We start from the raw sequence: 25,732 nt of genomic DNA on the forward strand, positions 1-25,732 counted from the left end.
TGGGACTTGGGGCCCTTGCAGGGGAGAGCTGGCATCGACCATGGGGAGAGACTGGGCTTCCAATATGCAATCGAAGATGGACCGGTTCACCACCTCTGAGCATGACCCCCCTGGCCAGGCTGATGGGCCCCTTCCCTTCCGGGCAAAGACTTAGCAACCATCCTACAGGCGATTAGCACTTCGCAGGCCTCGGTGGAGGGGAAGATTGGGGAGGTCAAGGTGGATGTGTTTCTTCTCCTGCAAGAACTCCGCAATGCCACATCCCGAATAGCGGAGGCTGAATCTTGCCTCTCTACGGCGAAGGACGATATCCATCAATTGAAAGAGCAGGTGGCCAACCTGAGCTCGCACAACAAGGAGCTGCATCGGCGCGCAGAGGACGTGGAGAACCGAGCGCACCGCAACAACCTCCGCCTGGTGGGGTTCCCCGAAGTGGTCGAGAAGAACCAGGTAACCACCTTCATCGAGGCCTGGTTCACATCATGGATGCCCAAGGAGGCACTCTCCGCATAGTTCGTGGTAGAGAGGGTGCATCGGTCCCTTGCACCAATACCGCCACCCGGGGTCCCACCTCGTCCTATCATACTGAAGATCCTTAACTTCAAAGAGCAGGGTGCCATCCTGCACGAGGCGTGTTCTCAGGGGCCCCTCAAGTTCCAGAACCATAACATCATGGTATTCCCTGATTATACCAAGGAACTGCAAGACCAGCACCGTTCCAACATGGATGTTAAAAAGAAACTGTGGAACCTTGGTTTGCAATACCAACTCCAGTTCCCTGCACATCTCCGCGTCATTTTCCAGGGCCAAGCGGCCTGGACTTGGCTGATGGAGGAACATCCCCTCCGACAATGGCGTAATCTGTTCCCCGTGCCTTCAGGTCCTCAGTCCACGAGGCCTCGGTCGCCTAGGTAACAGCGCCGGAGGCACACGCAATCCCGCAGGAGGTGCCGGTCCCAAGCAGCGACACCTAGGGCATCGAGCCTGGCTGCTCATAGAATCTGAGACTCTTCTATCCCATCGGGCTCTCCTCCCCGCCTCCAACATCACTCAACCAACGGCCCATCTATTGCTCCTCCGTCGCTGGCTCAACGGGGCTCTTTGACGGCGACTCGGACCTTTACCGCAGCCCAACTCTCTGAAGCTCCTGTGGGCACCGCCTGGTGCGAGGTCCTCTGGAGACTTGCCCCAGCCACCATAGGGGCTGGGAGCCACGGCAGACCTATTGCTCTACTTTGTTGTCTTTCTGCCAAGACATTGCACATCCGCCTAAATGGAGGGGTCCTCCACGCAACCCAACCCGAGTGTTTTAGTTTGGTTCTTGTTTCTACTGGTGGGCCGACAGATGCTTCTGTTCTCGAAGTATAGGGTGGGCGGAGGGGGTGGAGGGAGGGGTTGGGATTGTTTTTCCCATGGTTGTTGTTTCATATTGTTATGTTACACCTGCTTTCTTGAGACACACTGCGATAGTCCCTCATATCGTATGCACAGCCTCTTCACAAGTGCCCTTCCACATCTGGCCTTGGCTCACCGCCACTTGCTCACCCCCTATTTGGCGATTCTGCTCATAGATTTCGAAAAGGCCTTCAATTCAGTGGATTGGAGGTATCTAGACGACGTGCTGGCCATGATGGGTTTTGGTCCCCACTTCCGTAGTCTAGTACGCGTCCTATATGCCCAATCCCAGGCGCGAGTTTTAGTTAATGGGGTTTTATCGGAGGCCTTCCCCATTCAAAGGGGAACCAGACAGGGATGCCCCCTTTTGCCCCGTCTCTTCGCCCTGGCAAGGGAGCCCCTGGCGACCCTGGTACGGTCCGACGACCGCGTTTGGGGATGGTAATGGCCAAACTCAGAGGCGGACAAGATCGCTCTCTATGCAGACGATGTCCTAATCTTGTTGGCTGAACCCACCCAGTTGGGCCCTCAATGCCTCCAGATCTTGCACTCCTTTGAGCAGGCCTCTGGCCTCCGGCTGAATTCCGCTAAGTCGGTCCTGGTCCCCCTATACTTATCTAGAGACTGCTATGACTGGCAATCCACAAAACAGAATCGGCGTCAATCCTTCAAATACTTAGGGATCTGGGTTGCCCTCCTCCCAGAGCTATGCTTTTCCCTTAATGTTATCCTGCTGGTGAAGAAAGCCAAGGGGGACCTTCATAAGTGGCAGACATTACCTATGAATCACTTGGGGATAGTCGCCCTGTTTAAAATGATGATTCTCCCCAGGTTCTTATACGTCCTTCAAAACACCTCCTTTTGCTTTCTGCAGGCCGGGAACTGGACAGTAGGGCTACCAAGTTCCTCTGGGGGGTGGGGGAGTGGAGGTCGTGCCTGGCCCTGACCATATGCCGTATTCCTTCATTTGTTGGGGATATGGGGATGACACACTTATACTTGTATTACTTGGCTACTCGACTACTGACCATACACGATTGGTTTAATGGGGGCTGGTCCGACCCGGCCTACAGGCTTGAACTGCGCGAACTAGGCTTGTCCAAAATCCAGTCACTAATGTATGGGGAGTCCATTCCCTCCATCTTACCAGATATAACATGCACCGCGCTGTTGGCTTGGCTTGGCGGGCAGCTCTGTGTCATACTCAATGAACGCACAAGTTGACTCAGTGCATACCTCTCTGGCATGGCACTGGGCTCCGAGAGGTCAGTAGGTTGCAGGGATTTAGATCATGGGACTTTATAGGACTCTCACAACTTGGGGATGTGTGGGCGAGCGGTCACATGCACGCCTTCCAAGACCTCCGATCCCGATACTCACTGCACCCAACAAAATTCTACATATATTTGCAGCTGCGGCATGCCTTCCATGTACACATATCGGAAGACACAAGGATCCCTGAGTACAGCCCTCCTGAAGCGCAGAATATGTTGGGTGACCTGGAGAAGGGGGGTATTTCCCACATTTACCAGACTCTGGATAACAATACTCCAACCTCACTGGATCGGCTTAGAAGCCAATGGGAAGAGTGGGTGGGTACTCTAGATGAGGAAGATGGCATGATGCTCTCATGGCACCCAAGACGATTACTGCATCAGCTAAACTCCGCTTGATCCAACTATACTATTTACATGCAGCCCACTTAACCCCAGTACGCCTCCATCAGGCAGGCTATTACCCGAGCGCTTCCTGCAAGAGGTGCGGCCAAGACCCGGCTGACTTTTTCCATATGGTGTGGGCGTGTCCCCATTTGGCACGGATCTGGGGTGACATTGAGGAGGAGCTCACAGAAATCTTGGGATGGGAAGGCCCTTATGACCCACGACACTCTCTCCTTGGGATTACGGATGGGCTGGATGGATCTAGGAATGGAAAATTATTTTTCAACACGGCCATGGTAGTGGCCAAGCGAGACATAGCTGCTTCCTGGAAGTTCTCAAATCCTCCTTGCTCTGGGAGGTGGCGGAGAGGGGTGACTGATGTGCAACACAAGAAAAACCTATGTATGAAGCACGGGGTTGTCCAAATGGCATGGGTGTGGGGCAAATGTTTGGGTACCATGGAGTAGTGAAAGTTGTGTGCACATTGTTTTTTTACATTTGTACCTTATGGGGTCTTTTGTTCTGGAATTGATCAGACATCTGGCTGTGAATTGTTATTCTCAGTATCCAATGCAGATTTGCTGGTGTTTGTTTATTGTCAAAACAATAAAATTGCTTTGCAAAAAAATTAAATGCAGTGGCTACGAGTTTGTGCTCCAAAGACTGAAGGAAGATAGTACAGGTGGGTTGAGGACTATTTGGGGTAGGGTGCTTGAAGAAGGGGATCATTTCTAATGTTTGTGGTTTGAGAAAACTATTCTAATATCTTTTGTTTCAAGAACAACAGTAGCGGGTATGCCTACTTTTATAGCCAGTGTTGTTGAGGAGCAGGTGGGGTAGCATCTTGTTTGTAAACTTTGCATGACAATGCTCCCATCAATGTGAGCTTCTCCCAGAAGAGTAACACTTGAGCGATTTAGCTTCTCCCACGTGTGAGCTTCCACCAGCAGTGCTGTCCATCTGAGCTTCCTCTAGTGGTGTTCTTGGGGTTAGTTTCCACCAGCTGCACTCTCCATCTGAACTTTAGAGAGCAGTGCCCTCCAGGTGATTTCTTTCAGAAGTACCTTCCATTTAAGCTCCTCCAGCAGTGGCTTTCGGTTTTACTTCCACCAGCAGTGCCCGCAATGTGAGATTCCCAGAGAAGTGCCCATACGTTTATCTTCCTCCAGATGTGCCCTCCATGGGAGCTTCCAATAGTAGTGCTCTCAATTTGAGCTTCTTCCAGGTTAATTCTCACTGTGAGATATTTCTAGCAGTGCTGCAGTAGGCTTCCTCCAGTAATTCCTTCAGTTTGAAATTCTTACAGCAATCTCTGAGTGAAAGCTTCCTTTAGCAGTGGGTTCAGTATGAGCTTACTCTACCAATACTACCCTTGTAAACTTCATCCATCAGCAAACGATAATGTGAAGTTTTTGCACTTGTATCCTCCCTCATAGCTTCCAACAGGAGTCACCAATGCCCTCACTGTGCACTTTCCAGCAGAACTTTGAGTCAGCTTTCTTTAATATTACTCCTGCGGTGAGTTTTTTCAGCAGTTCACCCACTATGAGCTTTCCCCATCACGGCCTCAGTTTGATAGTCATTCATGAGTTGCTCTAAGTGTGAGCTAAATTTAGCTGCACTCTCAAATGAGCTTATTCACTATTGCTCAGAGTAAATTCATCCACCAGTAATGCTATAAATGTGACCTCTATAAAGAACAGGTTGCTAAAATTGTTATTATGAATATTATTGTTTTAGTAGGTGGAGGAAGAGGAGGAACGGTATTCATATCATGATGGGCTGAAGTATGAATGTTAAAAAATATACTTGAGTCAAGCCAGCTTGTCTTCATGACTTTATACAAGTGGTCTACAAACATGTTTATGGCAAGGCGCATGGAATATAAAAAATATATATATCCTCACTCCACCCAAACCCTTTCCTCTCTTTACATTGTCCTCATTGTTTGTGACCTATGTTCCTGTATTTCTGATTTTCCTTCTCTCTATTCTACTTCTCCTCTCTTTCCTCTCACCTCCCATATCTTCCTCTTGACACTCTTCCCATCACCTTTCCCCACTTGCTCCTCTACACTCTTCACCCTTCTTTCACTGCTCTCTAACCTCCTCTTCCATTTGGAAGTGTGCACTGTAGTAGGCATGGCTCTGTGCAGGTTTCGGGAGCAGCTTTGCTCAGCACTACAAGCATGTGGGCATCACCCACCCTAAGATAATGGGGGATCTGAGGAGCAGAGACGGCACTTCACCCCCAGCTAGTTTCAGAATGCATCTGAGGCCTGCAGCAGGTAGGAGTCGTAGAATGGTCACCTGCAGGAACTCACTAGCAGACACCCGTCATTGTCGGTGGGTTCCAATAGGCAGGCTGCTTTGGGGAACTGAGTTGTCCAGCAGAGGCAGATCATAGTACCAAGAACAGCCTGGACCAGACTATGGCCAGAGCAGGGAAGTGGTGCATCTGTGACAGCTTAAAAATTAGTCCACCACAATAGGCTTTCTCTTAGGACGGGTTGTAAGGGATCCTAAACAGGCACAACTATGGAACTTCCTTCTAACTGTATTGGCTCATCACCAGCATTGCCTCCCATGAGATAATGTAAAGAGTCCTAGGGGCATAAAGTATTGCTGTGCTGCCCACCAGCAACCAGTGACTAAAAGGCTGTGTATTAATATATCCTTATCGCTCACCGTAGCAGGGTATAACGGACATTAAATGCCTACTCCAGCATTAAAGGTCTGAGCCGAAGGTGAGGGCCTTTATCAAGGGAGGGGGCCTTTAATGGCCACCATTGCCCTATGGAGAGCTATAAGGCTATTAGAATATTTTGCCCCTAGAGGGCAGAATGTTCTAAATAGTAAAACAAAGGTCTCACAGAGCATGAAGGTTTGAAATCCGCTCAGGCTCAATGAGGCCTTTGTTCACAGCAGCAGCTGTGAATGACAAACATTGGAATGTTGGAGCTCAGGGCTTCTATCATCCATTATAAGCCTGGAGCACTCCATTGTCTTCAATGGGGCTCCCAACATTCCAATGTTCTAAGAAAGATTGGAAGTCTGAGCCTTCCTTATGAGGATTTGAACTTGAGATACTCGGGCCAGAGCATTTGTGATCTGTGTGCATTAATATACTGAAAAGCACAGATAGCTGACTCCTCACATTGGACCTCACAGACCCTCATACTCACCCTGCTAGCCGCTAACACCCCTACAAACTCCTCTAATGGCTGCTGGAATCTATCACTCGGCCCTAGATGCGTCATCCAGCCCTCGGACCCCCAGTGTTAACCCTTACATAGCCTCAGAGTACCTCTGCTAGCCTTCAGGCCCTCACTTTGACTCTCAGTCCTTCTGCCATTTCCATAAACGTCTGACCCCGACTCCCTGCCAGCCTCTTCTCAGGCCCCTGCATTCAGTGCGCTGTCCGCCATTTCACACATATGCAGCTCCTACGGCACCACCTCTGCTTCTTTTATATTTTGCAGTGTAAGCTCTGTCCAGCATACCTTGGGACAACCTATAGCAGCAAGCTGAATAAACACCGTCCATATATAAGCAGCAGTGCATGTAACCAACAGAGCATAGGCTGCAATCCTAGTACTGACTTTCAGTGGATTTGTGTGGTTGTTACAGAGATCCTCCTGTAACCTGCAGGTCATGACTTTCAATCCCATGAAATAGTTCAACAGGTTATGTGCGTGCTGCAAACATCTGCACTTGGATTACTTGGTATATGTTTGAACATTTGCAGGGCTAATTAAAATAGCATTCTTCATGTGTAGATACAACATAGGCCATTTAGTAATTAGTAATCTTAATAAATTACAAAAACAATTCAGTTAGTAATGTGCTCTTTATAAAGACCACATCGCTCAGAAAATTGCACCGACACATATGAGGCTCAAAAGAAATTTAATAATTCAAAAATTGCATCATTCCTGTTTCCAAAACTGTAGAACTAAAAGAACTGACAGTTCAAATTAATAATGTTATCAAATTTCTGGTGGGATGATCATGTCGCAGCTCTACCAATTTCGTGGAGAGATGCCCCACCTGCTTGCGCCCAAGAAGCTGCCATTCCTCTCGTTGACAGCCCTGGGATATTAGTAGGAATGACCTAACCCCTCTGATTTGCATGCCTGAGCTTTTGTCTGGTGAACCCATCTACCTATTGTTTGGCTTCAGCCCTTGCTCCATTTATTTGCTGACCCAAGAGACACAAAAAGCAAGGTGGGCGTTCCCAACTCCTCAGTTCTGCTGAGATAGAGCGACAACGTTCTTCTACCATTCAATGGAGTAAGACCGCCAATTATTTCTGAAACAAGAACCTGTAATACCACTTCCTGTGATAAGTGGAAGGAAGAATGAATCTTTAGAACACATTTAGCACCTAAGTTGAGAACTGCCTTAAGTAAGGGAATGATGGCTCCCAACACGCCCAGCCCTTCACAGAGGTAAATGCCACCAGAAAATCTGATTTAAATGATAAGCAGGCTATAGGCTACGTTTCTAGATGCGGAAAAGATTCTTACTGAAGGCCCCTCACACTATCAATAGTTCCCAAGAAAGAACCAGATTTTAATTAACTGGATTTTTGAGTCTGAACCTGTTTAATAGTCGAAATCAGAAAGGACATTGTAGAGAAATTTCCCTGGATATGTAATACTTATATGGCTGACCACTGACAGGAAATAGTTGCTGTAGATACCCATGTAAAATCCATCTTTCCGGAATAACAGAACCTGCAAATCAATAGATTACGGATGTAAGCCTTTAGATGCACACTATTCGTGAAAAGAGCCCTGGTGTTTCTTGTATGAGTTCATGGTTGATGGTTGTGTAATGTTTGAATGTCAACAGCTGCTAACCTCGAGCATCTTTATAAATAAATAAATAACTGCTCCATGCAGTACTCTCACATTCCAAGCCGTCAGCCTGAGGTGCTGTAGTTGAAGGGAAGAAAGAGCTGAACTGGAGAGGAGGTGAGCGGAAGGAAAGATGGACACACCCAACAGTCCATAGAAAGAGGGATTAGAGTGGGTAAATGCTCCAGTCAGAGTTGAAAAAATTAAATATTCGCTTACTATTACTTTGTGACCCAGGTTTGAAATTCACTCCGGTTGCCCTTCTTTTCCAGTAGTTGTTTGATTGTATCTGTGTATGGTCGGTATCCCAGTATTACATACTGTGTTGTTGTTATGTTGTTGTTTCTATAATGACATCGGATCTCTCCCAGTCTCTGATGCCCCTTGGGTCTAATGCTGCGCGTTTGCCAAATGTTTATTTAAAAAAAAAAAAACGTGTGTGAGGAATGCGCGCAGTGATGAGTAATTGGTCAGGTTTCAGGTGGTAACTGCCCCATTTTCCTTCTTCCCTCTTCTTGCAGCCGGAAACAACTCTGTGCCCTTGTGCACAGACCAAGATTGTAATGGAGAATGTACCGATGAGGCCGGGTGTTTCTGTAGTGGTGGTTACCCCTGCGTTTCACCTGCGTGTGATCCATCAACAACCCCGTGCTGCCCGGCGGGACTCTTCTGGCACTCGGACTCCTCCTGCTGCTCGGGTGAGTCTCGCCGTGTGACTGTGTGAAGCACATACATAAAATAACGCGCAGTTCAGAACACATATTGTTGCCTGTGTATACTGTGATTTGTTGGTGCGATACCAGTGATGCCTCCCTTTAGACCTATACAAAGCATTAGATTAGATACATCTCTTTGGGAGCGTTAGTTGCTACCCTGTTAAAAACGGCTAATAAAATAATGCTCCAAAACGCAAAGTGTCCATTCACATGCTGTGCAGGGGACCCTCTACAAGAAGACGGTGTCATTTCCACATCGTAATACATGTATTCCACTTGGATATGGTGAGCTTGACCTCGCTGTGTTTCCTTGCTCCTATGTTTTACCCTCTCCCTCCCATATTACTCTGTGTCTTTCGCTGCAGCTGTTTCCCACCCAGGCCAAATACACCTATTAATACAAAAGTGTAAGAAGACAGACTTATCTGTTAAGAGAGAAGAAACAAAAACAAAATGCTAAACAATGCATTGCTATGACCGAATGAAAACGTAATGAAGAAGTGGTGAATTTTAAGAAAGCACGAAGAAAAAAATGAATGAACTCAATCCTTTAATGAGGGCCACGTGAGAGTATGACGTATAAACCAGTACTGCCCAGCCCCCTCCCGCCCCCCCCCCCCCCCCGAACAGACTGTTTCCTGCTCGTGCACATGGGCCGATGGTGAGGTATCGGCATGCTCGATCATTCACCAAAATTTCATACGTAGCGGAAGTAACAGCATACACAATTTGACCTTTACTTTTACTCAAATGCACATGCACTTTTACCCGCAAGAACTCACAAAACATGTATTTAAAAGCATTTTTTACTTATCTCATTTGCTAGATAGTCATATATATTCCAGCTAACTGTACCTCATTTTTTTATTACAGAAAACAGGGAAAGTGGTGCCCCAACCAAAGTCCCTAAGGACAAGCAGACCCTGTGTTCCTGGCACTGACTTTGCCACCTCTGAGGTCAAAGGTCGCACAGGCAGTGCATGAGGTCGCACAGGGCAAGGCGGGTGTCACAGCTGCAACCCCTAAATTACATCCAGGGGCCGTATTATACAAGTGCCCTGGGAGTACAACGGGCGTTTGCGCCCACTTTGCTAGCCCTCGGGTCACTTTGCTATTACGGAAGGGGCCACAGACGCTTGTGCAGCCCCTTTTTTAATACCGATAGCGCTAGCGCACTTAAAGTGCCAGCGCTATCTTTAGAGGGCCTTCTCTCATTTGCATGGTGGCCTGCCCCATTCCAAATGGGAATCCCTTTGTCTCTGCACCGTATTACAGACGCGCGCGCAGAGGCACAGAAGCTCTCAGGATGCGTACTGACAGTGCACCACCTAAAAGTTGGCCCACTATCAGTGCGCACCCTGATTGCAGCCCTCTGGTGGAGGGAAAGGGGGTCTCATGGACCCCCCTCAGACATTCCATGACAGACGGCTGCAGTCCCTGGGTGCACCCATCTGCAAGGGGATCTCTAATCCCCTAAAAGTGCAGGCGGGTTGTCGCCTGCACTGTGACAACACAAAGCAGCTTTAAAGCATCTGCTCCATTTGTCACTTGAATGCGCGGCCCTGGGGCTAGCACATTCACACTAATGCAGAACATTTTTAGGTCTTGCCTGATCCAGCGCATGCGCTGGTCTGGCTGAGACATTTAGTGTACAGGTTTTCAAAGTGCTGCCACAGGTTTTTGGTGGCCTAAAGCTTGCGTGCATGTGAGCATGCACGCGCGCAGCCACCATGTGGGTTCTGTCAAGGCTCATTAAGCCTTGGTGCCTCTCTCCTCGTTTCAATTCCCTGCCCCTCCCCCACCACAGATCGCATCACTCTGCTGGCCAACACTCCCCCCCCCCTCTCTTTACTGAGCTCGAGGCGCGCGCACGGCCAATGCTTGTTGTCCTTGCTTGCGGTGTTATGCTTGTACGTCTGAGCTCGATTTGAGGGAAAAGCGCAGTGTTTGCTGTTCTTAAAATACCCGCTTCTTTGGTAAAGCTTGTGGCATTGCACTTACCTTTTCCCTCATTTTGAGAGCTGGGCTCTCGACACTTCATCGCCTCCACCCCTTTCCGGAGGTATTCAAAAGTCAGCATGAAATATTTGCCGTTCTGAGAGCTCGGGAGTGGCGTGTTCTCAGATCTGCATTAGGTACAAATAAACAAACAAACAGCGTGTGCTTTCCTTGGCGACACGCCATCAAGGCACTATACTATGCTAATCATCCTACAATAAGTGAACAAGCACTGGCACAGCAACTATCTAGAGCACATTACATTTAGTGCATGCGCTTCATGTATGGTTATTAATGTTTACGAATCCACGAAGCGGCTCTACACGTGTTGGCCTGTACTCCAATAGTCGGCATCTTATTAATGCAATGCTGAAGACCCTGCAGGGTTCACTATTCAAAGGCGTTATCGATCTGGCAATGATGGAGTCAGTAGTGCTTCAAAAATATGAGCCGTAGATCTGTATTTTTCCTACAAAACAGTAAAAAAAAAAAAAAAGTAAAGATTTCCATCCAGAAACAGTTAATTGAACAGCTTTAGTGTCCCCGTCAATCTGAGTCTAAACGGGCTGGAAGGACTCTATGCTGCTTGAATAGGCCACTGGTGGCCAGGGCGGTTAAGTGTATTGCAGCACTTAGCAGCCCCATGATAAGTAGGGTATTTACTCGGATATGCCATCGTTTTTTAAACCCACAAGTCAGCTCGCTGCGCTCTAGGTAAACAACAGGCACATTGCAACTGTTTGCAGCCTATTGAGAAAGCAAACAGGGTCGTTTTGTCTGCCGCAACCTGCTGCGTCTGGGAACTGTAGCCGCCAGTTGATGGCTACGAAAAGACACAGCACCCCGGAAGCTGCCCGTCAAGTCTGGGCTGGGGCTGCAGTTGTTAACACTGTCTGCCTTTTCACTCAGGCCGGTGGTGCCCGTCAGACTCCAAGAACGCAGAGGTTGCGCCCTAACAAGCTGTCCTGACGGCCTTTACTAACACACCCCAACTCAGTTGCAAGCCGGGTCGTTTTTGGTCCTACGCTTCCAAAGCCAACTCACAATAGTGTTGGAAAGACGACAGGTGGTGTGCTCAGAAGAATGTAAGGAAATGCGCCGGCTCCCCAAAATATTGATCAAAATTTATCTTTCTCTGATGAGTAATTGGAAAAAATTCGAAAGACAACAGCACATAAGAAAGAAGTTGGTTTGTGAATAAGGATGGTGAAACATTATTTGTATATTCGCCGGAGTCCTTCCGATCGTGATTTTTTTTTTGTCATTTTCTGCCAAAATGTCTGCTCCTAAGAACCCCTTTACATGAAATCCACTTCGAGTGTTCGTCAAAATCTGTAGTCAGCGTTTGGTATTTAAAGTAGGTATTTGAAGTAGGACACACGTTCACCCACAAGCTTCTGTCATGAACAGCGCAGTTAAAGTTTTATTATTCATTGAAAAACAGCCAAATTTGTTCCGCTTTTTAAAGCAGATAAGCGTTTTACGGTTTGGACAGAGTGCTTTTTAGGTCTCGGCTGGCGTAGGCTGCGCGCATGCGCAGTCTCGCTTGCGAGACTTAATGTTTTCAGGTATTTTTGGTAAAGGGCTTTAAGCCCCGCCCCTCTTTTCCATTGGCTGGCTTCACCGTTTATGCTAAACGGTGGCCAGCCATTGGAAAATAACTCCTTGTGACGTATTTGCTCGGCTTTTTCGGCCGTCCCATTTGAACGGCCTCGCCTGCTTTGCGTTTGTCGCAAAAGGTTTCTTATCTTTATGGGGCCAAACACATGGCCCCATAAAGACAAGAAACCTTTTAGCAGGCGAGCAGAAAAAGCCGAGCAAATACATCATGGCGAGCACTTTTTTTTGTATCTTCTATGTCTTCCAGAACACCCACCCCCTCCATCACAACGTCTCTAATATGTGTTGATTCACTTTGGTGCTACCAAGTGAGGTTTGCCAACTAGTGTTACTGCGTGCAACGTGGGTAAAGCTACAGTCTTATCAGTCGGTGCATATGGTGCATATGGGGACGTGATGGGTAGGACTGGGTCTGTGATGGTGGTATACTGAGGTGCAGCGAGCCGTGGTGGCACATGTGGGCGGCATGGAGAGGGTTCCGCCTCATCTGAGTATTGGGTGCCAGGGACACCTCCGTCAAAGGTGTGTTCAAAACATAACACTTTGAACAATAATGATAACTAATAAATAAATGGCAGCACAGTGGGTCCTCAGATGCGCCAACTGCCACCTTTTCTATCGACACACAAACACATGAGTCGCAGCAGTTTGTAATTTTCGCCGCCACTGCCACGGTAGTAATTCGTCCTCCCCGCTTTCTTCGCGTCTGGGCGTCTCCGGAGAAGATGATTGGTGTAGGGGCCGCTGGGGGTTTACCTTTCTGGCAGAGTAAGGGATTTAGCGGAATGTGCGTCACTGGGGAATTCTCTTTGCTTTGCATGGAATAGTGATATTTTGGGGTTTTTCTTTTTCAACTGCGACTGAAATGAGGATTACAGTTTCACTCACGTGAACCTGTCATACTACACAACTGAATGTGCACGTTCTCTGTTGTTGCGCGCAGTGTGGTTATTACTATGTCTGCCTGAGGCTGTGTGTGGTTGCCCTGTGAGTTCAGTACAAGGGACGCGTGTGTGTGTGCAGCCTCGTGCACACGTGTGCTTTCCAGTGCCTGCCTCCTTCACTGTCTGCCTATCCACTCCAGCGTGTCAGCACGTGTAGTCATGTTTTCTTCTGCCATGACATGTTTTATTGTGAGGTTATGTTACGGTGGACGTGGGTTGCTGCCCGTGTGTGTCTCTATTTGAGGTGCATCGGGTGTTGGTGTGTGTGTCACTGTCAGTGATGTTGTGAAGGTGTTGGTATGCACATACGCATGTAAGTGTGGCTCGTAATCTTAATGGTGTTGTACTGATTCGTGTTTACTACCATTGCTACTGTATGTGTGTGTTACTGGAAGGAATGTTCCTGTGCGATTAGCAGTGATGTATATGAGGAGGTATATTGTGGGGTTTTTGTGCTTTTTTGTGGCTGCTTCTGTTGCTTTAACTGCACTAGTGTGCCTGAGTGTGTTGCTGTTCCTGCCAATGATGCCGCGTGTGTGTTGATGAATGTCTGTGCTATTCAGCGATGCTGTAAATGGGTTTTTAAATTGTGCCCGGGTTCCTAGCCCTGGAAGTAAAGCATTTGGCTTGTTGTTGTCTATGTGTGAGTCTGTGTCTTCGCAGCAATGTATGTGCACCAGTATGTCTGTTACTGTGCATGCGTGTTAACGATAGGAATGCTGTGTGTGTTTTGTTAGTGTTGTAGTCTGTGATACTTTGGTGTGTCTGTTGCTGTCAGTGAAGACGTATGAATGGTGACTGCGTTACCGTCAGTGACACTACTCGTGTTTTGTGCCTTGTGTCACTTGAGGTTGTGTTAGTATGCTTGTTTTCCTCGGTTCTGCTCTGTGTGCAGTTTGTGTCACTGTCAGTGATATAATAAGTGTGCAGGTGTGTTTGTATTAAAGAGTGTGTGTAATTTACTATGTTGTGTGTCTTTGTGAGTGATGCTGTCTGTGCCTGTGTTATAATACCATGCGAGTTCTGTTATTGTGTGTTACGATCAGTTATGCTGTAAGCATATTGTTGTATCGGTTTCAGTAACACTGTTGTGTAGCCGTGTGCCAACGAAGTGTGTTGGTGTATGAGATGCTGTGTGTAGGTGTGTCTGTGACACTTGCGTAGGCGTATTGCACAGTTCTATGTATTAGTGATGAGAGCGTGTACGCGTTTCTTTGTCAGTGATGTATCTGGGTGTCTGTATCAGTGGAGGTTTTTGTGTTCTCTCTCCCTCTCATTGGATGTGCAAATGAAGCAGTGTGTTGTGTGTGGCTCTGTCTGGCAGCGATGTTGCGAGTTTATTGGTGTCCTGTATCAGTGGCGTATGTCTTTGTCAGTGGCACTTTTAGTATTGTGTATCTCTCCATCTTCTCTGTCAGTCAATCTGTGTGTTGGGTGTTCTATGTGTGTATGAGTGATGCACATGTGTGATGGCTTATCTGTGTTACCTAGCGTTTTGGGTATGTCTATGTAAGGTACATGCTTAGGAATGTTGAACAGCTCTGTGTGATTATGTCAGCGATGCTGTGTTTGTAATGTGAGTGTGTGTGTGTACAGGTGTCTTTGTGAGTGTGTTGGCGTAACAGTGACGCGTTGTGTGCTCAGTAGCGTGATTCAATGATGCTGTGTAGCTACATATGTGTGTACCCATGACACTGTGAGTGTATTGTTGTGTCAGAGACACTGAGCACGTGGGGTGACTCTGCATGTCAGTGATGTGCTGAGTGAATTGCTACTTTAGTATCAGTGATATGGTGCTCGGGTTGGTCTGTGTTAGGGGTACTTTTGGCCGTGTGTGCCTGCATGTGTACGTGATGCATTTTATATGAAGTGTGTACGTGGTGAGACTATGATGCTTTGCATGTTGTGTAGTTCAGTGTGGCAGGACAGCTCTTTGTTTGTGGGTCAGTGTTATTTAATAATGTTGTGAACATATACACAATACCTTTTGGAGGTAATCTTGTAATGTGTAAGCGATTTTATAGTCATTATTGCATTTTATTGTTTTTTGCCTGCATGTTGTTATGGATTTTATTAACTAAACAATAAATGAAACGAAACTCAATAATGCAGTGTGTGCTTTGTGTAACTGTCAATTATGTTTGTGTACGAGTGTCAGTGTCTTTAAAGTTGTTTGTGTGACTCTGTACTAGTGATGGTGTAGATGTGCTGGTGGTGCGTGTGTGATGCTGTGCGTGCATGTATCAGAGGGCTGTGTTTGTTTTAATGCTCTCTATGTGCACCCATGAGGTTATGTAGCTGCGTATGGCAGTACTGTTGTTTTAGTGTGTCCGTGTTGCTCAGTAAAGCTGTGTGTGCACGCAGTGTGTCGGTTAGTTATGTGTTGGTGCGCCTGTGTCAGTGTTGTGTGAACATCTCTTTCTTCTAATGATGATATATACGTTTTGGTTTGAGTGATGCTGTGTATCATGTGTAGCTCTTTCAGCACGTGTTTCAGTGATGGTGTGTTTGTTGCGGGTCTCTCTATGTGCACTAAAGAGTTTGTTGGTGTGTTGGCATGTCTGTCATCCTTTGTGTGTTGTGTAGCGCCGCATGGCAGTACTGCTGTGTTTTAGGGTGTCTACATTGCTGAGTAATGCTGTGTGTGGGAGCGTGTTGCCACTGACAGTTACGTTGTGTTTTGGTGCGCCTGTCTCAGTGTTGTGTGACTCTCTATTTGTACCAGGGAGACTGCTGGTGAGTTGCTGTGTGCGACGCTGTGTGCTGCATAGTTCTTTCCGCACGTGAAGCTGTGCTTTACATAACACCAGTTTCGTTACATAACAAGCATTTAAAATGCAATAGGTCTCACCTTTGATTAAGTTAAATCCATTTCCTTTGCTAGTGGTATTGTATAGCAAAGCAAATAGCTTTAACTTAATGAAAGGCAAGACCTATTGCATTTTTAATGCTTGTTTACCTTTCCATCTTTGATGAGAGCCATAATTCCTCAAAGGGGTATTGATATCCTCTGTGCTCACTGTGAGAGCAATTTTATGTATAACTGCTATATTAAGAGGCCATGTGTGTACCGTACGCTCGGAACCCTCCTGGCAATAAAAAAATAGCTCGACGTTATCGAAAGTTATAGAGATAAAGGCCAGAGTTCGTCACAACGCATATATCCACCCAATCCCTGAAGAGGTAAGCTGCAAACATCTGTGATGCCACTAGTATTCGTACACCCTCATGCACATTTTCGCTTCACCCACCTACTCACCCAATGATATAGGAAGGCTGAAAGGAGTGACACCTTTTCATCACTCTTCCTCCATTCTGCTTACTGCGTGAAATTTATTTGGAGTGTACGCTCACCATGGACCATTCTTCATGAGACAACCAGGATCATAAATCCTTCTCTCACTTTGCCTGTGCTTTGGCTATCGACGTCAGAGACTAGCATAGCTTCTTTGCACAGATTCGTAATGCGCTTTCCACCCTCCACTTAGAGACGTTTTAAGGCATGTGCAAAGTGGGCTCTGGCCCATGGCCTCAGGCTTTCAGGGGGCCCTGACAGAGCCAGCTCTGTTCTTCAGAGGGCCCTGCCCTGATGACCTTGAATACGTTTTCAACAGATTGTTGTAAAGAGCGTTTTTCTATAATTTATTTTTAATCGGTTAGAGTCTATTACAGACATTTGGCAGACAAAATGTCTTTGTTTCTTGCAACAGCCATATAAAAGTTTCTTTTAGATCAATACAGGACCTCACATATGTGAAATGGGAGGGTATCACGGAGATTATTTACAGTAATATTAGTGACCTGCTGCTGTGTTACAATACTGAAAACACATCACTTTTCCTGAATATCAGAGTACGCACATTTAGGATTTGAGCAAAGAGGGCATGTAAGAGCTGAAACTGGATCATAAAATCAAAGCTGTTCCGAACAGTGCCCCCCAAAATACATTTGGCCCAGGGCCCCCAAAATCCTTAAAACGTCCCTGCCTCCACTAGAAAAAGTATAGCTATTTATTTCAATCAATCAATCAGTCATAGCATTTGTAAAGCGCACTACATACCCGTGAGGGTCTCAAGGCGCTAGGCGGGGGAACGCTGCTACTGTTCGAAAAGCCAGGTATTGAGGAGTCTCCTGAAGGTTAGGAGGTCTTCGGTCTGCCGTAGGTGGATGGGGAGGGTGTTCCACATCTTGGCGGCGAGGTGGGAGAATGATCTGCTGCCGGCGGTCACTCTTCGGATGCGGGGGACGGTGGCGAGGGCACGGTCTGCGGAGCGGAGCTGGGGGGCGGGGGTGTAGAGGCTGAGTCGGCAGTTGAGGTACGCTGGTCCGGTGTTGTGGAGTGCCTTGTGTGCATGGGTGTGTTTGCGTTTGTGTTTTCCTGTTAATCCACCCCACCAGCTTCGGGGCTCCTTATCAAGTGCAGCAAGGAGGCAAAGTTATGGTATTATGAAACAGCCTTTCTTGTTTAGTTGAGCACTCTTTCCCAGTAGGGGAGTGTCACACCGAGCCCCTTCTGGTTTCCTTGGTGCACAGAACCCAACCAGGAAGTTTCTCTGTGATTCCCGTCTTTAACTAACAGTTTCAAAGAAAAAGCTGAGTCAACAATTTCAAACATGCAAGATCGAGCAGAAAAGTTAATTTTGAAAACTCAGAATACTATAGATAATTAGTGTAAGTGGTGATTTAAATGGGCAAGGGCTGTACGGTACTTAGCAGCTACAATACTTTTATTTCAACAGTAAAATAACAGCACTTCTCAGCAGGAATGCAGTACTTTTATTTATTTGTTCGTTCATTTTTATATGTATTTTTTTATCGAGAGGAAACTGTCATCCGCAGGCATCCTAGCACTAGAACTGCGGAGAGACACATAGGGAGGGGGAACAAACTCAAACACCGACAAACTAGAGCCAGAAAGACACACAAAACTGAAAAAACAAGCATTGGCATAGCCAATAGGTCTTGCCTTTGGGACCTTATAAGTGTTTAGCTATGCAACACTTGATGTTGTTGCACCAAGGATATTGTGCTGGATAACTTCAGCACAATATCCTTGGTGCAAAAACATCAACTGTTGCATGGCTAAACACTTATAAGGTACAAGGTTTAGCCATGCAACAGGTAATGTTGTTGCACCAGGGATATTGTGCTGCAAAACTAAATACTTATAAGGTCTCAAAAGCGAGACCTATTGGCTATGCCAATGCTTGTTCTGTATTGCACTGGGCACACCTTTTAAAAGGTGCGCCCAGCGCAATATAGGAAAATGTGCTGCATACATAATATGGCTCCAGGAGTGTTGTGAAACTCTCTCCCTATCCCTGGTCATGGTCGTGAACGGTAGCCAGCAGTAAAGAGCGCCCTGTGATTGGTGGGATCTGGCCTGATAAGGCCTCAGGGTAGAGCAAGCTGCAGCTGGCAGAGGAAGAGGGCGCAGAAGGAGAAGATCGAAGAGAAGGGGAGTTCAAGGAAGGGAATGAGAGGAGAAAAACAAGAGGAGGAAGAGAGTGAAAAGGATGAGTTTATAAGCAGACACCTAGATGAAGATAAAAAAAGATGCAGCGGCGGCCGGCACAGGTAAGTGTGTTGGGCGGGGTGGCATGGGGGGGGTCGACAGACGATGGAATAGGTATAATTAAATAAATAAATAATACATATTCCCTTGTCTGTTGACTTCCCCCCCACAGTGCCCCGCCCATCGCGCTTACCTGTACTAGCCGTCGCTGGAAAGATGGTTACATGGAATGATGTAAAAGAAGTGGGCAGACGAAGAGAGCGATGGTGTTGTTACAAAAAGAGGAGATGAGTGGCGCCGAGAAGGAGCAAAGCAAAATGAACATTGTAGAAAGGGGGTGTTGCAGTGTTCCTGGGCCCAAATTTGGTCACATGGGTATTCTTTTTTTCATTACATATAATCACTTACTTGGTCCTCCGATGGACCATGCTTCGTGCCGAGAGGGGTTGGCCATAGGGGATCCAAACCCAGTTGTCCAGTGAGTACCAGGAACTAGACAACTATAAAGGTACAGAATTTTTACTGCCAGACCAAATCTCCTGAAGAAATGTAGTCGTACCAAAATCATACAGACCAATAACTCTGTTTAAGCTATGCAAAATATTAACATCAGTACTTGATAGTTGGAGATCTTTCAACGCTGATCTCCCCATATCATTTATATATCACTTGGAATGCACAATCAACTTGTGAGAATAAATCATGGTAAGACAGAGTCAATATTTAGTAAAGCTAGATTTTATAAAGACTTCCAAAGGGTAAAAACATTAATATAAGCATTGAAGGTTGAAAAGTGCAAGACATATTCATTGGCTTGGGGTATGGCATAAAAATTATCAAAGCTCTGGCAATTCAGGAAGAGGGACATGAGATATGACGACTCATCAGCGGTTCCCTTTTCAGGCGTCAGCCAAAAAGAAAGGCAGGAAGGACCGCAAAGGTCTGCCAAGTAGGCCGCAATGTCATCCACAAAGGAGAACCTCCAGGAGTCAGAAGCAAGAGAAATAGCGTCCTTTCCATCAAATCAATGTATATTATAATCCTCAAGTTCCGGGGTGACACTTCCTTGGTCACCTTATTTGGTAAGACCACTCAGTCCATTGGTCAGTTCATATAGGGTGATTGCCATGTGACATAAAGAAAACACATACTGTAGAAAGAGGTGGTAACTATTATGAAGGTTGTCAGGCTATCCAATAAACATAAGCTTTCAAACAATGATCCTTTAGCAAAGGTTCGAGAGGACAGTTTCCCATGGCAAGTGCTCCCACTGTATCAAAATTATAATGAATAATCCATGCAAGCAAATGAGAACTGTCCTTGTGGGACACAATTTCTCTTCACATTGCAAGCTTATAATCTTTCTCATGAGAATAGGATTGCGAAAAGCAAGGAAAAATGCAGGCCTATATAGAATTAGGTTTATTAAGTGTAAAATATAAAGGAATGGACATACTTTTTATAGGGGAAAATGAGAATTAAATTTTTTATTTTACTTATAAGCACTTAAAGCATGATAGCTTGGTTGCAAAAACAAATGCCTAACTATGGCACTTTGCTGCATTTTCAAAGTAGTAACGTGTAAAATAATTCCATAAATATAAAACAAAGGAGAGAGGAAGAAGAGCAAAGGAGAACAAGATCAGAGACAAGCGCTTGCTTAAAACCCAATTGACACTCTCTTTCCCATTCCACCAGACTCAACTCTGCTATCTGCATCCTGGGCACCACTGAAGAAGCCAAAATGGCAGTATGAGGAGCAGACAGTGGCGGGCAGTGTGCCTCAGGTGCTGAGGAGCAGTGTGAGCAGCTGTCATTCGTGGTCAGTGAAGAGCTGGAAGTGGCTGACACTATAATGAGCCAGAACAGAAAGACGGAGCAAACATATGACTCTGGTACATTGTGTGAGGAGCATGCACTAATGGGCACTGTGATAAACTGGCCCTGTTAGTTGCCTGTGGGAGACGGGATGATGGTGAGAAATAGGATGAGCTCTGACTGGTGGTCAGTGTAAGGAGGTGGAAGTCATGAGGAGTATATATTGGTAGATAGCGTGAGAATATTGCATTTCTGGGGAGCATGCAAAGGGGTCATTGATTGGAAGCGTAAGGAGGTGACACTATTGAGCAGTGTGACAAACTGCCAATGTTTGACAGCTTGAAGAGTTGGCACTCTTGGACATGTTCAAGAAGAAAGGGACACTGTGAGCAGTATGATAAGGATAATATTATGGGGACCATCACAATTAAACCCCTGGCTCTTTCCCATTATCATCTTATGGGTACCGTGCCATATAGCGGTAGGAAAAGAAACTGTCTCTAAAGCTGTTTCTACAGAGCTTTGCATGCACGTATCACACAAGCATTTGTGTGTTGTTATATGCATCATGTCTCCACTTTCCCGCATGCATGTGTGCTTTTGCCAACTTCCTTGATGCAAACAGGAGCCAATCATTGCGTCTTGTCTTTTTGCTTAGCGGCTAACTGATTGATGATAGAATGCTGATGATGGGGGACAGCCTATGGACTAAAAATAATATTTTATCTGTTGAATAATAAGGTCATTGGTTGGCATTGGTTTGCACACTGTCCAAGCAAAGACCCTCACTCTCCTCAGGGCAAGTAAGTTACACCATCATGAATAACCCGTTTTCACCACCTGGGTAGCTTGGCAAGAGAAATCAGGCTTATCTCAAAGGCAATGTGTAAAGTATTTGTGTGCACACACACACACGTGCACATACACACACACACAGTAACACAGTAAAAACACAACACAATGTCTCCACACCAGTTTAGAAGAATAACTAATATTTATTTGAGTAAAACGAGACCAAAACAACAATAATCCAACATACACAAGTAAAGATACTAAGTTTCAAAGATTAAGTGCAGTTATATCACTTAAAAACACAATAGCTCCAACTGGGGCTATTCGACGTGCTTGACCAAGTGGAAGTCAACAGTTCGACGGCAACCGCAATGGAGAGTCTGCCGGCTACAGAGTCACATGGACCCCGGTTACAGTAACTTGGAAAATGAGAAACAAAGAAACTGCATGGCGTTGTTAAGGTGAGACATTGTTGAAGCCAGTGTGGCATCTGCTCCTTACTGCTCCAGGGGAGGTGAGGGGTTAGTTCCTAACTGCTAGGCAGCGGAAGTGATACGTCAGTTCCTTATTGTTGCAGGGGAGATGAGGTGGCGTTGGCAGTGAGGTGTCAGTTCCTTACGATGGTGCGGGGCAATGAAGCTCGGATGGTCAAACTGTGAGGTGCTGACACAGTGCCACATGTTATGCGGCCGAGTTGGGTGCCCTGGACGTTGATGACACAGCACTCATGACTCATGCTGTTGCGGAACTTCGGAGGTGCTGCGGTGGTGTTGGGGCTTGCGTTGTTAGTCACAGTCATTGTATTCAGCGGGCCCATGGATCCGGTGTAGGCAGTGGTGCTCAAAGTCAATGTACCAGTTTCTTCTTGATGAAAACAACAAACTCACCTCCAAGGACATAGGAACTAGATTTGGTACTACGTGGAAAGTCAGGACTCCCAGCAGAAGAGCCCAGGTGAAGTCTTTGATGGCCCTGAGACTTCTTAACAGGAGGCAAGCTCAACTTAAGCACTTGGAGGGCCTTGGAAGAAGGATATAAAAAGCTAATTCCAGTCCTTTCACTCCCAGGACAGAGTCAACAATCAGCAGTCCAACACAGCAAAGCAAACAGCAAAGTGGTACTCACTTCATCCAGCTATCTAGCTCTTCTTCCTGGCAGAATGTCCCCAACCTAGAAGTGTTCTGAAAATATGGTGTCAGCGGTCCATTTTAGCCTTTGATGTAGGCAAACTTCAAAGTAAAGTCTTTGTAGTGCACAGGACCCTGAACTGGCTCCAGACACACTAAAGTGGGTGGAGGTTTCTTTGTGTGAGGACAGGCACAGCCCTATTCAGGTGTCAGTGTCAAATCCTCCCACCACTGTAGCTCAGGAAGAACCACAAGCCTGGTGATGGGCCATCAGGATATGCAGGGCACATCTCAGCTCCCTTAGAGTGAATGAGTGAATTCACAAACAGCCCAACTGTCATCCTGTATTCCAATACAGGCAGAGGCCCAGAACGGTTAAAGTAAGAACATGCCCACTTTCCAAAAGTAGAAAACAATTGGGACCTGCTTATCTTCAGTTTTTTATGCCGCCTATTTTTAGCAAAGATCAAGAGATAAGAATTCCATATTATCTGGTTATTTCATTTGTTAAACCTTTTTTTCTTTAGAAAACTTTTCTTGTACTTATGTACATTCATAAATGTATGAATAGGAACACTTCCTATTAATTTAAGAGAAACATACAAAAATCAAAACAACTTACATATATTTATAACGCAAAAGTGGCATTTTGAGACCTGCAATTTAAAAACCAACTTCACCAAAAGACCTATTTTTAAATTGTGAGTCCAGAGACCCCATACTTCAATTTTCTATCAGCTCCCCATTGGAAGGCACACTTGTAAGATGTTACAAAGCAGCTCAAATGCTAACCTATGAGAGCGATAGGCATTCCCGTAGTGAAAAATGTAAGTAGCAGTATTTCACTACCAGGGCATGTATTGGCAAAACACAAGTGCATGTCCTACCTTTTAAATACACTTCATCCTGCCCATAGGGATGCCTTTGGCCTACCTTAGGGGTGCCTTACAAGTAAATACAAGCATTTCCAATGCTATAGGTCTCACATTTTTTCAGAGTTAGATATATTGCCATTGTAATGGAAATGTGTTTTACTTATGAAGATTATTTTTTTAGCACCTTAGAAGTGTCCTTAAGTAATGTCTCAGGGCTGCCGAGTACTGCAGCTGAAACGTAAGATATAAGCTTGGTCTCTGCGTAAACACACCAATACCACTATACTGGCTCAAGTTAGTATGATTGTTGTCCAGTTTTTTCAGAACAACTTCTGCTTTGACAGGAAATTGATAGACTCTGCCCAATCACTGGGACTCCTGGCATGAGAATGGTGGGAAAACGGAGATCACTCCTGTTAAAGAGTTCTATACTTTGTTTTATTTGTGGCAGGATGTGCAGCAAGGCCTGTTTTTAATTCTGTGGCTGATAACTTTGCGAATAAAGAGTAAACCAGTTAATAGCTAAGAAAAGCATTTGGTTTTGAACATCGCACACAAAGCAGGTGTAATGATAATGCAGCATACATCAGTGTTTTGTTGATTGTGGGCAAATCCTGTATTTGGTGCTATTTAATGTTAACTTTGAAGCGAGGCCAGCTCCGGGCCTGACAAGTAACACTGATCATGGCTAGTGTTACTTGCCTGCTCCACGCCTTCCACTTCCATGATGTAAAACTGCAACATGTTCTGGATGCTGCTCTTGAGCTTGATGATGGAGCTGCAGGAGTTCCGAAGCCGCAGCAGAACAATACCATCCTCAAAGCTCTTGTACATCACGTCCCGCCATCCTCCTGCACTGTGGGCCTAGCGAGGCAGCAAAGAAAGGGTGGAAAGTGATTCAAAAATGGGAATACCAGGAAAATGACTCGCCATAGGCACTAGCCTGTCAAGGACTAATAATAACTGATCTTTCACACAGTACTAATCACCAAAGTCTGAAGGCTCCTAGGGCAGGTATTACAACTACAGTTTATTACAAAAAAAAGATCGCGGGGCGTGGCCTGAGCGCGCATGGAGTGAGACGTGTTCCACTGAGTCTCCGCTCCAGCGCCTCCTGCAATTACCTGTTTCCTAGTCTCCGAGCCCGTTTGCAGCTGTGGTGAACCCAGACTCCTGTCAGGACCTCCTGGGTGATGTCCTTGGCCACGGGGGCCCTCGAGAGCCTCGCCTGTTGAGACCTTTCTGACCGGTCCCGGCCTGACGTGTTCTGTCAGCCATCTTGAGCCCCGGCTGCGGCTGTGTCCCCATCGGCACTGGGTGCTCTGCTTTTGTGGTGAGGAGTGGAGCTGGCGACGACGGTGGGGGTCCTTGATGTCCTGACCCCTGCTGCCCTGCTGAAGACCTGTGTTGCTGCTTTCCCCCGAGGCTGGATTTCGCTGACTGGAGACTCGCAGCTGCCGCCATTTTGGGCCCCGTCCGCCACCACACTTCCGCCGGCACCTGGAGCCCCTCCCCTGAGGTGGTGAGCAGCGCTGGTGACGGCTCTGAGATCCCTGCCATCCTGACCTCTGCTGACATCCTGGGGCCCGTGCCGCTGTTGGACCCTCCGTGAGACCCCGGTGATTGCTGTGCAAAAATGCGGTTCCTCCCTGGGCAGTCGCTTCACTCTGCGTCTTGTGCTGACATCGGACAGCGACTGGTGCGCTGCAGGTACCTGGACGAGGACCCCTTTCAATGTGAATTCCTGGTCTGCCTAGACTTTTAGGGCTCTTCGGGGCCAGGCCCGCCAATTTGTCCCTGCCTGCGGCTGATGCTCCCCAGCCCGGCCTTGCTTAGGCCCTTCTCTTGGAGCCTTGTCTTTGCGTCGCAGAGTGGAGAAGCGCGTACACTGCCAGTGCCCTCCCGCTAGAGTTTGGCCAGACTCCCTTGCTCCTTGGGCCCTGCGTTGCTGCAGCGTCGACCTGTGCAGGCCCTGGACCTCCCCCGAGCCCTGGGATTTCCCACCTACTTCTGCTGCTTCTTCCCTGGCCGTGGAACCTGGTGGGACCCTCGCTGTTACTCTGGGGACTGTCCTTGGATAGAGTCTTCCCCTCTGCTTGACTTAATTGTGAAGTACTGGGTAATTTAGACCCAGCGGTGCAGGGACACACACCCTATGACTTCTGGGTTCACCCTGTTCCGGACCTACAGAAACACAGAGTCTTCTGGGTGAAGTCAAAGAATCGTTTATTGGCTGCAGACCAATGACAGGTATCCTAGAAGTACAACAGCGTGTATGTTCTCAGGAGACTGCTGAAAATCATAGGAATGGACTTCATCTTAAATACCCTTTTTCCTGCCTCAAGCATACATTCCTAGGTTTTATGATACGGCAATATGCAAGTGTACATTACAAAGAAAAGGCAGAGTC

The 25,732-nt window shown here is 46.7% G+C and overlaps 1 protein-coding gene across 2 annotated transcripts in view; it reads left to right on the top strand.

Moving 5' to 3' along the window:
- Positions 1 to 25,732, top strand: part of LOC146857291 (uromodulin-like) — a 570,867-nt gene that overhangs the window by 129,895 nt on the left and 415,240 nt on the right. For both annotated transcript variants that reach the window (XM_085647790.1, XM_085647789.1), the window contains exon 3: positions 8,439 to 8,615. In XM_085647790.1, the coding sequence (XP_085503916.1) occupies positions 8,439 to 8,615 (177 nt within the window). The remainder of the gene's footprint in view (positions 1 to 8,438; positions 8,616 to 25,732) is intronic.

This window comes from Triturus cristatus, chromosome 3_2 (genome assembly GCF_964204655.1).
Source record: "Triturus cristatus chromosome 3_2, aTriCri1.1, whole genome shotgun sequence".
NCBI lineage: Eukaryota > Metazoa > Chordata > Amphibia > Caudata > Salamandridae > Triturus > Triturus cristatus.